The following is a 16,246-nucleotide window of genomic DNA, read 5'->3' as shown; positions in this document are numbered from 1 at the left end:
TACCCGAGACGTATTCGAGCTGAGAGGAGACACGAGAGAGAGAGAGAGGGAATGATAGACGACACTCTGCTGTTTCTGTAACTCACTGCGTGTTGTATATAAGCTTCAGTGTCTGCGTGTATACGTATACACGGTGTGTACCGACTGCACACAAACTCATACATACATCAGCTAATTCGGAGAGAGAGCCTAGACGTTGGCGTTGTTGTTTCGCACACCTGCTGCTCCTGATTTATATACACACACAGACTATTGTCAGAGGGAGAGAGAGAGAGAGAGAGAGAGCGAGAGCAGAGCGAGTCGTCGTTTGCCTCTTGGAGAATGCAAGCCAGTGCGTCTATCCTAGAAAACGGTCTCGACATCATTGCTGCGCTCTCGACCGGTATAACTTCTCGGTTTGCTTTTTTGCTTCCAACTTTCGCATTCTGCACTGATTTTTTATCGTTTTTCATTCAAAAACCCCTGGTAATAACGCTGCTCACCAATCGCGCACCGAGCTCCTATAGTTAGCCATTGTTCTTCAAAATTACGTACATCCTCTTGATATTAAATCCAATACTTCATTAAGCTCGCTCACGAATGAGCCGGTGTAGGTATAACGATGAGAAATAGAAAATCCAGTGCAGCTACCAAGGGAGAAGAGTAGATCTTTACTGTGCAACGAGTCCAGGCAGTGGCTATGTTCGTGCGTAAAGCTGCGGCATCCACAAAAGAAACTTGTCGTTGCATCCGTTTAGCGAGCGCTCGTTACCTCGTAAGAGACGCCTTTGCGCAGCAGCTTCTTTAACAATAGCTGCTGCTATCGTCCTCGTCCTCGTTCTTGTCGTCGTCGTCGCCGTCGTCTTCGTTGTCGCTTTAATTGGGATAGGAATCTCTTTTACTCTCTTCTCTGTTTGCGCTATAACTTGTTCGTGTATATACAAGCATATAATATCGTACACATGTATATCAGAAAACAGAGTCAGAGAGCACGAGAGACGAAGAGACCGAGAGAGAAAGAGAGAGAGAGAGAGAGAGAGAGAGAGAGACTGAGTAACGGTGGGATATAATGTGACATCGCTAACTGCGTCCAACAGCGCCACCCGCGCATGGTGTGACTCTCGTTTTGCGACTTTGTATATGCACGCCTATATGTATAATATGCGTTATGATATTATATGGCCAGTCTCCAAGAAACATGATATACACGAGCTATCGAGCGGGATATCCATGCACGCTCGTGTCTCTACCCATGCACGAGGCAGGGTCAATCTCTCTCTTTCCATCTCTCTCTCTCTCTCTCTCTCTCTCTCTCTCTCTCTCTCTCTCTCTCTTGCTGCTTGTCGTCTGTGGTTTCCAAAAATATATACGTATTATCGTATTATATACGCCAAGAGTTTGGGTTGCTTAGCCACTCTTATGTTTATTATGGAAAAATATCATGTGGTTAGTCTTCAAACCTATGCCCATGGGCCTAACGTATACTCCTTTTTTTCAAATACGCGTCCCTGCGTTTACATTGATTAAAAAAGTGCATTATTTTGTGTATGTGTGTGCGTAAGTAAGTAAAACGGCTCCGAAACACCAAGCGCAATTAACGATGCGACGAATTTATTTCCATATTCAAGCGTCAATTTTATCTAGTCTCTGAATCGCAATAATCAACATCGGGAGCGTGCGTTTACTTTATCCAGCCGTTTTCCACACAAAAGGCAGTCTGAAAAATCTGATAACACGCTTCATGTCTTTCTGTGTAAATGTGTACAGATATAAGGTAAAACTGTGCAGCTCGACCGAGCTAAGACTGAGTCTGTGTCTTGTATACGTGTGCACGTCCGTATAAGTGAGTACACAGGACGATGTGTATATACAACACACATACACACACACATACGTATAGGTAACTTTTGTGCACATCTGCGCAGATGCGAACGCCGATAAAAAGCGTCGCCGCGTACGTATATACGTATATAGCATACATACACTTCGCAGCGAACATCCGCGTATCATTTCTCCTTTTTTTTCTGCAGCCGTTGTGTATGCTCCTCTATACTACTACCTGCTATATGCTCTTGCCACTTTTTTTTTTTCATCCAGCAATAAATAATATTTTGCACAGGTGCGCTTCGGCGACGCGTAATGCTATCGTGGCGGCAATGGCATGCGGAGCACGGACCCGACGCATGCTCCCTAGACTTGCATATCGAATATATTTTGCTACTTTTTGCCATATACCCGCGTGTGCTCGAATATTGCAGCTTTACGCGCAGCTTCCGAGTCCGCGCAGCCACACCATACATAGACACAAAAGCTCACGTTTCATGTTATTATTTTCAATTAAAACTCCGAAAATTTATGTACTATTTTGCCCAACCTTTGTCAGCACGCAGAATTTTAATTGTTTTTTTCTTTACTATTTTTCAGCATCCATACCCATCTGAAGACCAGAAGAAAGCCTTGGCACAAGACACGGGGTTGACGATTTTACAAGTTAACAATTGGTGAGTTTCCTTCATTAATTTTTTGTATAGTTTTTTGTAACTGGGTTGATTGACCTTAGAGCCATAGCTACGTTTCGGCTCGTTAAATCCGTTTGCAGTGAGGAAGAAAGGGCTCTTGGTTTTTGTCGATTAATCCTTACATTGTGGGCTTTTGGGAGCGGGCTTTCCGTTTGTTGTACAGCTCAAGCAGTTCGCAAGGCTCCAACTTTCCCGTCATTGGCGTTTCTGATCAGCATTATAACTCTCCGGGTTATCTCTGTTCTCGCGTTTTGTAAACATTGTAATTTTGAGTTCACGACTCGAAGCTCCGTATCTCACGTGAAACGAGACAAACTCGGACTCGATACGATCTACGCGGCAGCGAGATGCCGAGTCCAGTCCCTTGAAAACAATTTTAGACGGCCGCGCGCGCACGAGAAAATCAGAATAATTTGGGCACGCATGAATCAGCTCGCGGCATCGAGAGATCAGCTCGTCGCCGTGCGAGCTCGTCGTGTACACGTGCGAGCGAGGGCCAAAAGGCACACGAGGCGAAGTTATAAAACGCAAAATGAATTGCCGGATCCACCTCTCTCGCTGCCGAAGCGAGCATAGCGGGACCGTACGTACATGCAGCGGCGATGACGGTGGTGGTGGTGGTGGCAATTCGTGTATAAATAAAATCGTCGCGACGCCTCAAAAATAAGCGCTTGCGGTGAACACATGAAGAACGCGCGTACTGGACGCGGCGCGTGCACGCGATAATTGAGCACAAATCAACTTTAAGGAGGACCCCGCCAAAAGAGTCAACATCCTCTCTCGCTCGCGTACTTTTATACATACGTCTGTATATACAAGCGCGCGTGCTCTATCTTTTTTTTTACATCGTGCGCTATACTGTACGTACTCGTCACTTTGTAAATCGCGTACGTACGTATAAATATGCGCAGCCGCGCATATTTGCGTATTTTTGCATCTGCATCTTCATCACTGGGGTACACGTATACGATTTTATATACAGAGACCGTATAAAGCATAACGTCGAGCGGAATCGTAACGACGCGATCAAAGGTGTGTGTGTGCACGAGTGTATGTATACTTTTTCGACGTTGTTTACGAAGTATACTGCGTAAATGTAGTTTCTCGATTTTTTGTCCGTTTCACTTTGTTGCATTTCTTCGGGGGCGCCCAACATGGCATCTTACAGTGTATACATATCCAGGCAACTCTCGTCTTTGTCTTACAGACTGTATACAAAATTGTTGTACAACAAAAGTTGGTTTTTATACGTCCAGTGTGAAAAATGTTGCCCTTTGATCTTGCAAAAGTACACGTAGCTCTCTCACACACACACATGCTCGCACAGAGATTTGTAAAGTCTCCTTGCGAGTTGTTTTTTTATCCCCTGCAATGGACCTATACGTCATAACGATACGCACGACTGTGTGGGTATGCAAGTGCGTGAGCGTTATATAGTTCTCGACACAATGTTCAGCAGTCGTTCATCTGAATCGTTATCTTGTACTCGGGTTATTCTCCTACCGCGCATACACGCATTCAAGAGCAGTGTCTTCATGTTTTTTTAATGAAATTAGGGGTTAACCTCGCATGTGCGTTAATCTTACTCTTTCGGCACGTTGTTTTTTTCTGATCTGTTGTAAGCGCCAAAACAGCCTGGAAACGCTTGCACGTAATTAGAATATTGCACGGAGTGCAACCCAGCTTGAACCCGACGACCATTCTCTTGACAGCTGAAACAAATAAATAAACGACTTAGATTAGTGAATTTCCGAATAATGATAAACCCAAAGCTATTTTATCCAAAAAGCAAATAATAAAAATAAAAGATCTCATCACGAAGATCGTACGAGCCGTTTCCTTCGCTGCAATTTTCCGTCACATGCATCTTGTACGTACGGGCCTTGCCTCGAAAACTGCTGCCAGCTTGTTAACGAGCTCGCAAGCGTGGCATTCTTTCCCTTTTTCTCTTTTTCTTCCCTGCTTAATCTATATATAATGCGCGCAAGAAAGAAAATAACCGACCGACCTAAAGTGCTGCGTCTGAGAAATTAATCGACTAGTCGTGGCAAAGTCGTTCGTACGCAAATTACCGCATCTTTATCGAACGAATATTCCAAGCAAAGGATTAATTGTTGTTTCATGCTATTTTTTCCTAGTTTGATTATAATTTTATCCAAAAAAGTCGAATAATTACTCGAACATAATAATTAGTACTAACCAAAATAAAAATTGGTTTTTTTGTAACTTATATTACATTTTTTTATTTACTACCATGAAATAATACAATAAAATGATAGTTATACAGTTATTTATCAATTCTCTTGGCACGTTCTTGTTGCCACATGCCACATTTGTAGCCTGCCAATGTATAGGTGCTTTACTTCGGCCCTGATGCAGCTCAAACTATACTCTCCTCTTCGACCCTCCTTCTCACTTTATCCTTCATTCTTCATCGTTTATATCATTATTTCTCTTCGTTATTATGTTTACCAACCTCGAACTTACTTCATGAGTTTCATCTCTTGTCGAATGGAATCATTTTATTGCAGTGTAAGAGAATAAGAGCGCAAGCTGCAAATGCATTTTGCAGTATAGTATATACAATGCAAGAAGCTAACTCAGCAAGCTGCAATGCCAGCATTTTTGTAAGTATGCGTGCTCCTAAGGTTTGAGATTTATCGATCTGTTTGATGGGAGGAGACACTATAAAACATTTTGTCCAAATAGAGCTCGTAACGATGTCCCAATTCACGATCGTGGCGTTATTTGTCATAAATTTATGTCTTTTATTTTTGGGCAATTATATTTCACGTGAGACTTAATGAGGTTTTGTTAATTTACTAGATCTTTCAACGATCGAGCTTCTGCTCGATCGATCATTTCGACGAAGAGTATTTCAGATAACTTTAGATTTGGACTAGGTCGCATTCTTATAATCGCATAGAACTATAAATGAATAGAAAATCTAGTACAATGTTAAAATGTTTTTTTCTCTTACGTAAAATGGAAAATTTCTCGATCAGTTCGATGGTAATTTACAAGGAGTATATCTTGAAAATTGAAGTTCAGAAAGATGCCTCACCATTTTAGCAGTACGATAAAAGAAAAAAATCCTCGCAAAAGAGCGTTCCCTTAATGATGGTTTGTTTTTGCAATTAGCCAAAGTAAAAAAAGTATCGTTCCTCTTCTCTTTTTTCCGCTGCTCTTTTATACGTGAGATAATAAAAATTATGATTCGCATATAAAAGCCGACGCAGTCGGCGTTAAAAGCACTACAGAGTCGAGCCCGAAGGGGGCAAATGAAAATACCGGTTATTTCTCGTTCTCTTTTTCTCTTTGGTAACCTTGCTCTGTCCATAATATATAAGTCGGATTGGTATTGAATATGCGGCACCGGCTCGCCGGTAACTTCATAATTCGCGGCCAAGAAAAATAATTATCGTCCAAGAGAGTTTGACCCCTTGCAGTTGTGTATACGATTGTAAATGCACATTAGAAGTCGGTAAATATTCTCGCGCCGGTGCGGGATGATGCGCGCCGGTGTCGCGCGATTCGTAACATCCCGCACACGCGATTTCCACGTCACATTGTATACGCATAATAAAAGCCGTAACGAGACGTTTCGTTTTGCCAAATCGCTGCATCGAGAGAAGGAGAGACTCGGGCTGCGCCTAGGAAAATACTCGTCTCGAATAGTGGCCGCCGGTATACGTTGCAGTAAATTCACGCGCCGCAGACCGGATGTTAATGCCGCGACGCGAGCGAGCGTATGTATATCTAATACGTCAACGTTTTGCGGAGAGAAGATTTTCGTTAATGCACATGTGTATACACCATATAGCAGAGTGAGCGAGAGAGACACACACACACACAGATGCATATAATACAACGTGTCAGGCTCGCTCGCCTGCGCGCACGCAAACAGAGAAGTACACGTCACAGCAGAAGTTTTCGAGTCTCTTTACGAGGCGGAGTGATAAAATTATTTATGAATCCTTGCTCTCGCCCTGTGTGCGTACGTATACACGACTGCAATGTATACCTATATATACGTCGTACATATAAGTGCATATGCCGCATGCGCTATACAGTTCGAGTTATATATACAAAACGGCTACTACTGCGCGTTCTACGTGTATGATTACCTACACGTGCTAAACTGCCATGTTCATTTGAATTTAGCTGCTTGTACGGATTTAAACTATTTTGTTGCTCGCTTTATACTTGTACGCCTGTGTGTATCCAAATTTCTGCGCATAGTTGTAGATCTTCATTACCGAAGACCCGAGAACTAGCCGTTAAGTATGATTCATGTGTATCTTGCGTCTTTCTTGACGTATGAACTCATTCAATTTGATTCTCTTCTCTCAAATCGACACTTTTTACCCAATAACTCGCAGCTGAAGAAGTTAGTAACGTTTATGTCTTAGTTGGAAAATTTATCGATATTAAAACATCGTTGATGTTCATATCGACTGAGACTGGGACATTGATGAAACACTGCGTTGAGCTTTACACCGAGAGAGCAGAACTGCTAGCTGAGCAATCTTAAGACCACTTACAGGGAAGCAACTTTTTTACCCGGGTTTCGCTTTTGTTTATTCATATAAACCCGCCAAACTTACAACATTTGTTGCTATGACACACATAAATGTCTCTGTAGTAGCGATATGGTTGGAGCAATATTTTTATTTGCCACCGACTGCTATACTGCTCTCTCAGTGTAGGTGTTATATACACCTAGCGCGAAATATCTCAACTGCCTCATCTGAAATCGTAAATTTCTCTACTGCCCCGGTTTGGTATGTATGTATGTGTGTGTGTGTGTGTGCTTGCGTCCGTGCATTGCTGTTTCTGAAGTGTGGAGGTGGAAAATAGAAAGAGAGAGACTGCATTCGTGATTCAAGATCGGTTCATTCGACAAACGCAGTAGCGACTTGGCGCGATGTAGTACCACCGACTTAATTTAAATTTTCCACGCGTTCCCCTGCCACCTTTTGATCGTTGTTTTATATATGTACTTAGAATATATAGTTCACACCTGGTCTGCAGTAGTACTTAATACTTGTAGAATCAAATGAGTGCGAATGTAGATCTAGTCAACATTATACTCAACACTCCTGTTCGAGGGCAATTTTTCATCATCGTTTACTGTATTGTTATTTTGTTACATAATGAATAATCGTCGTTTGATTTTGTTGCGTTGGTGGTAACGAGCTTCTAAACACTTTTACATAGCTGCTAATTGAATTATTAGCTTGATTCGATTGTAATGAAATAACCGATCCCACTGAGTTTTTTCCCCCTCGAGAGAAGGTGAATGCTTTTCCTGTCATTAATGCACTTTCGGAACCTAAATCAAAATCGTCATTACTCTCTTACGGGCATTAAGCCTATATATAAGCGTACATATATTCGTAGACACAGATGTAATTGCGCCGACTGCTATATGGCAAGCAGGCGTGCAGGTGCGCCTTTCGCCACTGGGGAGTTAGCCGGTAGCGTAGAAGAGCGAGAGAGAGAGAGGGAGAATAATATTGGATAGCCCGATCAAACAATCTCATTTAGAGAGCTGTGCTTTCGCCTTTTGGCTTTGCTCACTCAATGCGCATACGCATATATACGTCGACTGCACCCTTTGCTCCTTGTGCTTTTCCTATTCTCGAAAGTCCCTATGGCCGACGACGAAGGAGTCGGATATCTAATTAGCGGCAGGGGCTGATCGGTAATTACAACGATTAATCAATCCGTTTTCCATTCGCAGTTGAGCAGAATTGAGAAGTACGACTCGAGAGTCAATGTGTCCGTGAACGATGCAGAGTAGTTTTGCACCAACAAAAGAAAATTGTATTTTAGTAACAAATCGTAATTATCTGAATAATTTTTGAAAGCTATTAAAAATTCTCTGAATGATCGTTACGTGCTAAAGATGAAAATTGCGCAGTCGAGATCAGAAAATCGTCTTGTTTACATCACTCGGATGAAATTGGCTATAGTATTTCATTGATTGCTCTTTTTATACCGACAAAGCCTGTAAGCGTGCACACATCGAGTCAGTAAGATTGACAGGGTCAATATGCATAAGTTTGCCCAGCCGCTCTTGAGCGAACGAGAGAATAAAACTCTTATTACATTATAAAGCCTCGTAGGCATAGCATGTAATCAACCAACTCACCAGGGTACACGCGCGCATCTGTCTTCTCGATAGTCGCTCGTTGATGACATTCATATGGTTCTTGATTAGCTTTAGGCGCGTTAGTCCATGTATTTGTCCCTCATCAAGGCCTTTCTAACTCGAATTTATCATTTTTCTCACTCGATTATTGATGTGAAACATCTATTTGCGATATAAACAAAAGTGATATAAAAAAAAAATGAACAACACAGAACTCCTCGCATCTTAAGCTTTTCTTTGTCTTTACTAGAACAAAGCCAACATATGGATAATCGATAATCCGTTTATATCATTAGCCGTAATCTTGTATAAATAATTTTTGTTTCAACGATCAGATCTCAAGTATTTGGATAAGCAGATAGGCGTGTCCGGTGTCGGATGGCAAAAATTTTTACTTTCTACATTTTCACCCTCGCGATACGATTATATCCCGACTGGCGGATCGCTTAGTCCAGAGACTTTCTTCGTCAATGCCGTCCACCCCGAGGTAAAGCTCGCGCGAGACAGAAGTATCAGCGATCGATCATTTGCCATACACACAAAAGGGTTTGTTTTCCAGTTGCGCGTTTACTTTGGCAACCCCTTAAGCTCTCTGGATTAACGCGTTTTATTGCGCGCCACACACGCACTCCACGCACTCGCACAACACGCAACGCACATACGCACACACACACGCGTCGTATGTGCACGCATGAAAGAGTCAAGGGTCAAAAGTGTCAGCGTGTTTGCGTCTTTGAAAAGGGTTTCCGAGCCGGAGAAAGGGTCACGTTGAACGCCCTCGAATATCTTTCGAATTACTACTGCTTGAGCAACACTACTGGGCGCGAGCGCACGATTGGTCCTGCCCTCTTTTCCTGCCTATCCCTCTCGCCTCTCCCTTTTCCCGAGATAATACGTGTACAAGGATTATACTTTCGGAGGTTTGGGTGATTTGTGATTTGGATCCTCGAGTGCCTGGGAGATTTGCTCCTTTTGCAGCTTTACTTTAGCAATCTCGTACGTACGTGTATTTGTATAGCACTGTAGTGTAGTCGCAGGCTGAAATATCAGACATCGACGAATATATATTTACTACTGTAACAAGGGTTCGATGTTGTCGGTTTTTGGATCCAATAAATTGACTCATTCCTTCTTCTTGGCAAACCGCGTCAACCCGATCAATTAATCGCTTTTCAAATGAGTAATATTTGTTAGCATCAAAAGGTAACGAAGGCATATTCTTATTTTGTCTTGAATTTTCCTTTGTCTTTAGATTTTCTATTAAATAGTGTCGTACTTGCTCATTTCCCATCGGCTGGTGAAAAATTACCATCTACACTCGCTCTCGTCTCATTTTCATTTTCAACCGAGAATACCTATAGCTCCTCTGAGGTGATCTTGAGCCGAGGCCAACGAAGAGGAGAAGCTGTGTAGGGTAAAGAAATTGAATCCGTGGAGGCGCACGGGTGTATAAACGTAAAGGTTCTTGGCGAAAAAAGCGCCACTGTGTAGAGACTAGCTGAAAAATAAGTATAATCCAGAAGGGTGAAAGTGGAGAAATGAGGGAGAAAGATCCAAAGCTCGCTTGAACGAGGACAATGCTTTCATCATTGCCGAGCTCTTTCAGTTTTTGCTTTCAACTCCAGCCGAGGAGCCGGACCGCCGCCTTTCTTTTACGCCCGTTCCTTTTCACGCTGGACTTTTTTAAACCGCAAAAGAGACCTATTGTCGCGCTGCAGCGAGCACATGTATACACAGGAGTTTCTGCTCATGGGTATCAGTGTCTGTTTACGCAAAGCACATCTACCAAGTGTATGCGTCTGTATAGGCAGGCAAGCAACCAGTAGCAGCCCATTTGCTGCCAAGCTTACGACTACGACGACAACGAAAAAAAGAGAGAATCAGCCGCGAGCGTAGCGGCAACTGTGCTCGCGGCCAGTATACTCCTGACTTTTGGTCCCTTTTTTACTTTTGTAGCTTTGCAATATATATTTTTTCTTCTTATTGTACTTTTAATTGCGCCCGGGTATAAATGAACAGTGCCTAAAGGAAACTTTTTTTAGGGGATTGCGAGCGAGGTTCGGTATCAATCTTGAGCCTTTGCATCCAAGGGTTAAGAGTTGAAAATTCAAAAAAAATTGAAAAATTTTATAACGTCTTTAGATATTATAATTTGTTAAACAGTGAGGATTACGCAAAGCGAAGGTGATATTTTTAGGCGCATAAAGTCTTGACGATATGTTGTTGCCGGACGGCCGCAAACTCCCGTGGGAGGCAATGGAGTCATCGCGTCGAGTGCTAGTCGGCGATTTCGCTGTTATTGTTATTGTTGGGTGCAGATGTTTCGTGGCAGCCCAATCAAGCAAGAGAAAGAGACCCCCCAAGCACACCGCGACAATCAAGCATCAAACAATCTACCGCGAACCACCCCGACATCTCTGAGTACACACGCATAAATGCTGTGCCGTCTTGTGCGTACGCGTGCACAATATATGTTGTTCCGCTCTCTTCTTGTCTCTCTCTCTCTCTCTCTCTCTACTCTGGTATTATTTACGTACGCAAATACGCGTACATAGACGAGCTGAGCATATGCCTTTGCGTGGGTGGATTGATTATGGCGTGTAAATGAAAACAAGCTCGGAGGCTTTTGTGTATACACGCGTTCCTGTGTTATTTTTATGCTTCAAATCAATTTCAAGCTCGTTTCTCTCGAACTCAAAATCTAATTATTTTTGTTTCACAAAAAAGTATTACGTGTACGTATATGCCCCATAAAAGTCATTAACATCGATTGCAACGGCCATTTTACGATTCGCCTCGACACTTTGAATAGGCGAACGATAGAGTAATCTTTTGCTCATCGTTCACCCTGAAAAGTTTTGTGTCGCTTGAATTTTATGCCCAAACTTTCTCATTGTCTCGGGAGCGGTAGCATGGCCACATCCACTTCCAGTTGTTCTGTCTTCTTATCAGCGACTTCATAATTAAATCATGAAATAACGACGGCGTGACCTCTCGAAACTTCACTTCGCGTACGAGTAAACTCGCTCTCTCGGTCCCTTTAACTCGCGACAATGCACGGAATACGCATACACGCATATACGTACGTGTGCCCAGCCTAGCTCGTCTGCAGTTCTAAATTTCTCTCTCATAGTTATATCTTTGTTTCTTACTCTCATTTGAAAAGGAAGGACGGAAGGAAAGAGTCTCGGTAGTTTCTGGCTTCTCTGGCAATGGAGTTAGGAAGCTCATTTGATGGTCCTGTATTGTTTTTTCGCTCGACTATGACCTTAAATTGTTTGGAACCCTTTTCAACGTTTCCCTGATAGGCACCAGTAGCTGCGCCGACAGTACATATAATCGAATCATCTTCCTCCGGAGTTGAACTGTAGCGACGCATTCAACTGTGCAACCATACTAGCGAGACCAGCTACTTTGACCCCGTTGCAAAGTTAAAATTGTTGAGACGAGCATTTTCATAGGCGCGTGTGTAGCTCTCGCAAGAAGAGAGAGAATCAAGCGCGCTACACTTGCGCACCTGCCTATAGTACATCGAGGGGGGGGGGGGGCAAACTTTTCTTTCCTTCGTTGCTCTGCAGCTCTTTATGCAATCTCCTCTGGGAGGGACGCGGAAAACTTTTCCTACAAAACTCCGAGCTGTATGAATATGAATAATGTTTATTGAATAGGGAAGAATCAATGTGCTTGCTTGCTTCTGTATCATTGTCACGAGTTTCGCCGAGCGAGAGATAAAAAAAGTTTAATACCTGTCTGTACTTAAGTTTATTGAATGATAATAAGTTTGACTGAATTTTTAAGCACTTGAACGCCCAGCTCGACTCTAGTCGGAGCACGCAAAATGTAACATTTGCCAAAAGTTTTCGTGCACGCTGAGCCTGCAACTGAGCGAGCCATCATAATCATGAACAAAACAATAATATAATAAAACGCTTTGGTACTTTTCAGCGAGATAATACTCTTAAAAGCTTTTAATAAAATATATTTATGTATTTATACGAATAACTACATAATATGCAGAACGTGCCGGGGCGCGAAAGCGAGCGAGGGAAAAGTTTCTAATCCGCGAGCGGAGCGGTGAATATGCAAGTGAATCAAAATTTTCCAGAGCGTAGAGCTTTTAGACCAAAAACATCCCGCAAAAGGGTGTAAGCAGCTCACGAGTTATATATATGGGTCAAAATAATACTTTTTTACAAAACCGTGCGCACGTATGTCACCGATCTTGACGCGCTTTTGGTATGTTATAGTACATGGTAAAAAGGTCCCAAAAAAAAATTTTTAGACCCCCTCCCCCCTCCTACCCCCCACTTCCGGTATAAACGTCCATTTTCGATCTATATTTTTTCTGAGGACATGAAGCAAGTAAAAAATCTGAAAAAATTCATAAAAATACTTTTCCACAATCCAAACAACCTTGAATTTTTTCAGATTTTTTGAGTGCTTCAGGCCTTCAGATAAAATCATTGAAAATTTCAAAAATCGAGATACGGCGGTATGAGCCGATGTAGTACTCGGAAATTTTTTCAGTTATTTTTCGCATTAAAAAACATAACCTCAATTTTTTTCAGATTTTTTCAGATTACCTAACGCACCTTTTGAAGCCAAAAACCGATTTTTTTGACGAAAATAATTTTTTTAGGACAGTACGGAGCCTCGAAAAATCTGAAAAAAATTTTTTCTTGTTTTTTTCATCAAAATACGTAATCTCAAATTTTTTCAGATTTTTTAATTGAAGGCGATAGCTTCTAGGGCCGAAAAATGCTATTTTTAACAAAAAATGGTTCCTAGAACCCGATGGTTCCGGTGAAAAAATTTGAAAATATTTTTTTTGAATTCCTTGTCAAATTTTAATAAATTTTGACCGTTTCAAAAGTTCGATTGAAGCTTCCTAGCTCATTTTAGAGCAGGACAAAGATTAGTGCAAAATATCTGAAGACGTTTCTGAAGACATTAAGGAATGATAAAACTCGTTTGATGCTCTAAAATGAGCTAGGAAGCTTCAATCGAACTTTTGAAACGGTCAAAATTTATTAAAATTTGACAAGGAATTCAAAAAAAATATTTTCAAATTTTTTCACCGGAACCATCGGGTTCTAGGAACCATTTTTTGTTAAAAATAGCATTTTTCGGCCCTAGAAGCTATCGCCTTCAATTAAAAAATCTGAAAAAATTTGAGATTACGTATTTTGATGAAAAAAACAAGAAAAAATTTTTTTCAGATTTTTCGAGGCTCCGTACTGTCCTAAAAAAATTATTTTCGTCAAAAAAATCGGTTTTTGGCTTCAAAAGGTGCGTTAGGTAATCTGAAAAAATCTGAAAAAAATTGAGGTTATGTTTTTTAATGCGAAAAATAACTGAAAAAATTTCCGAGTACTACATCGGCTCATACCGCCGTATCTCGATTTTTGAAATTTTCAATAATTTTTTCTGAAGGCCTGAAGCACTCAAAAAATCTGAAAAAATTCAAGGTTGTTTGGATTGTGGAAAAGTATTTTTATGAATTTTTTCAGATTTTTTACTTGCTTCATGTCCTCAGAAAAAATATAGATCGAAAATGGACGTTTATACCGGAAGTGGGGGGTAGGAGGGGGGAGGGGGTCTAAAAATTTTTTTTTGGGACCTTTTTACCATGTACTATAACATACCAAAAGCGCGTCAAGATCGGTGACATACGTGCGCACGGTTTTGTAAAAAAGTATTATTTTGACCCATATACGTATATATTGAGCAGCGCTGCTCCTAGCGGCACAGTAGCGGGGGCGGCCATGCTTTTCCCAAGCGGGTTATATGATGTTCCCGAAACTGCGCGTGAAACAATTTACGCTAATTACAAACGCGGCTTAATTGCTCCATTCTATCTCATCAAGCAAACTCCAAGAAGAGAAAGAGAGAGCGAGAGCGCGCGCACGAGGGAGGGACAGGGAGGTCGAATGGAATATAGCGGGGTGACTGCCGCTGATGCCTATTCCCTTTTGAATTTCCACTAGTGGTATCGCTCGCGATGTACGAGCCATTTATAATTCACGAGTCCTGAGAGTTAGACGAGCCAGGAAGATATTGCCTTGCCTTACTCGCCGAGAACATATCTCCAGCTCCTTCTTACCCTATTCAGCGGATCTCCATGGTCTAGCTCTCGCGCAGATATAGTTTCTGCTGCCTTTGCTTCTTCTTCTGCCACCTCTGCAGGCGTCTTTTGTGGACGACCTACTTTTGAACACATCCTTCCGCGTGTACGTGCACGTAATGCACGGAAAGGAGCAAAATTCCGGCGAGCAGCAGCTCTTCTTTGCGATCGTGCCCGCCCCTCGTACGGTCGAGTCATTTTTTCTCCAAATTTTTTCGTTGCTATGCAGCTTTAAACCATTGTCGTAGGCAATATTGTGTCGAGCTTGAGGGACATTTCTATCTTTATCCAAAGTTACGCGATGATAAACGCACACGAATTTCGTACGATCCTGAAATTCGAGAATATGAAACAAGCGTCACGCAAGCGAAATTTATATACTAAAGATTAAAACGCACTTTTTTGACTCGTTCCTTTCCACATGTGCGAATAAACATTTGCATGTGTTAATAACACGCCCGCATATTTCATTTGAGACATTTTCATGTAAAGTAGATCGAATGCCTCTACGTATGCACACACACACACACACACACACACACACACACACACACACACACACACACACACACATACATACATACGTATGCGTACATATAATTTACCAGATGTTCCCACGGGAGTCGCGCGCGTATACTGCGTTGCACGTATCGTGCGGGAAAAAATTCACGAATCTGAAAATATTCATATGCAAAATCGCGCACGTAGCTTTCAAAAAGGAAAAAAAATAAGAGAAGAAACAATACGCCGAGTTTGGAGGGAGAAAGCTATTATACATACCATGTAGGCGAGAAGTCTGTTCATAATAAAACACAATATCTGAGGATTTTCTTAAGTTGCATATTCAATGATTTCCTCTGAGACTTTGGCAATATAGTGGTAAACGTACTTGTTTTTGCGGTGTCGAAATTGCGTAGATACGCGCGGCTTTTTCGATTGTACAATATAAGTGAACTAGTTTATCGAATGAAGACGACTTAAAAAATTACATTTTACAATTCCATAAATATTATGGTTAAAATAAACATCTTAAATATTCAAATGTTTAATCTAGATCTTAACTCATGTAACGATTATTTTGAGCTATTCAACTAATATACTTAATTTCTTCTTTTTTCTCTGTTTCAGGTGAGTACACAACGAGAACTACACACGAACATTATCATCGAGTACATATTCTTAGCTAATTAAAAAAGCTTACTCAGTAAGTAAGATGGCGGTAGCCGCGGAGTGAGTAGCCTCTGGCGATATACTCATAGGTGGCATGCATAATATAATAATAACGCATACAAAAGTCGTATAATCGCGCTAACCTCGCGGCGCGGTTCGCATATCTCGCGCTCTTTAAGCGGAGGAAGTATATAAAAAACCCGGCGCGATAGACGATCCGTGTGCGCGCGCGCGCGATCTAACTGCGGTGCATGTATACAGGTGCTAATCTGCCTGTACGCGTTCAGCCTGCGCTAC

General features: G+C 41.8%; 1 protein-coding gene across 11 annotated transcripts in view; it reads left to right on the top strand.

Moving 5' to 3' along the window:
* The window catches only part of LOC106653886 (homeobox protein homothorax), a 318,679-nt gene that overhangs the window by 252,776 nt on the left and 49,657 nt on the right, over positions 1-16,246 (top strand). For all 11 annotated transcript variants that reach the window (XM_014373524.2, XM_014373523.2, XM_023462676.1 and 8 more), the window contains one exon: positions 2,404-2,480. In XM_014373524.2, coding sequence (XP_014229010.1) covers positions 2,404-2,480 — 77 coding nt within the window. The remainder of the gene's footprint in view (positions 1-2,403; positions 2,481-16,246) is intronic.

This window comes from Trichogramma pretiosum, unplaced genomic scaffold (assembly GCF_000599845.2).
Source record: "Trichogramma pretiosum strain Unisexual culture from Peru unplaced genomic scaffold, Tpre_2.0 scaffold11, whole genome shotgun sequence".
NCBI classification, from domain to species: domain Eukaryota; kingdom Metazoa; phylum Arthropoda; class Insecta; order Hymenoptera; family Trichogrammatidae; genus Trichogramma; species Trichogramma pretiosum.
Note: the sequence above shows the minus strand (reverse complement) of the source record. Positions and strands in the feature narration are given on the sequence as shown.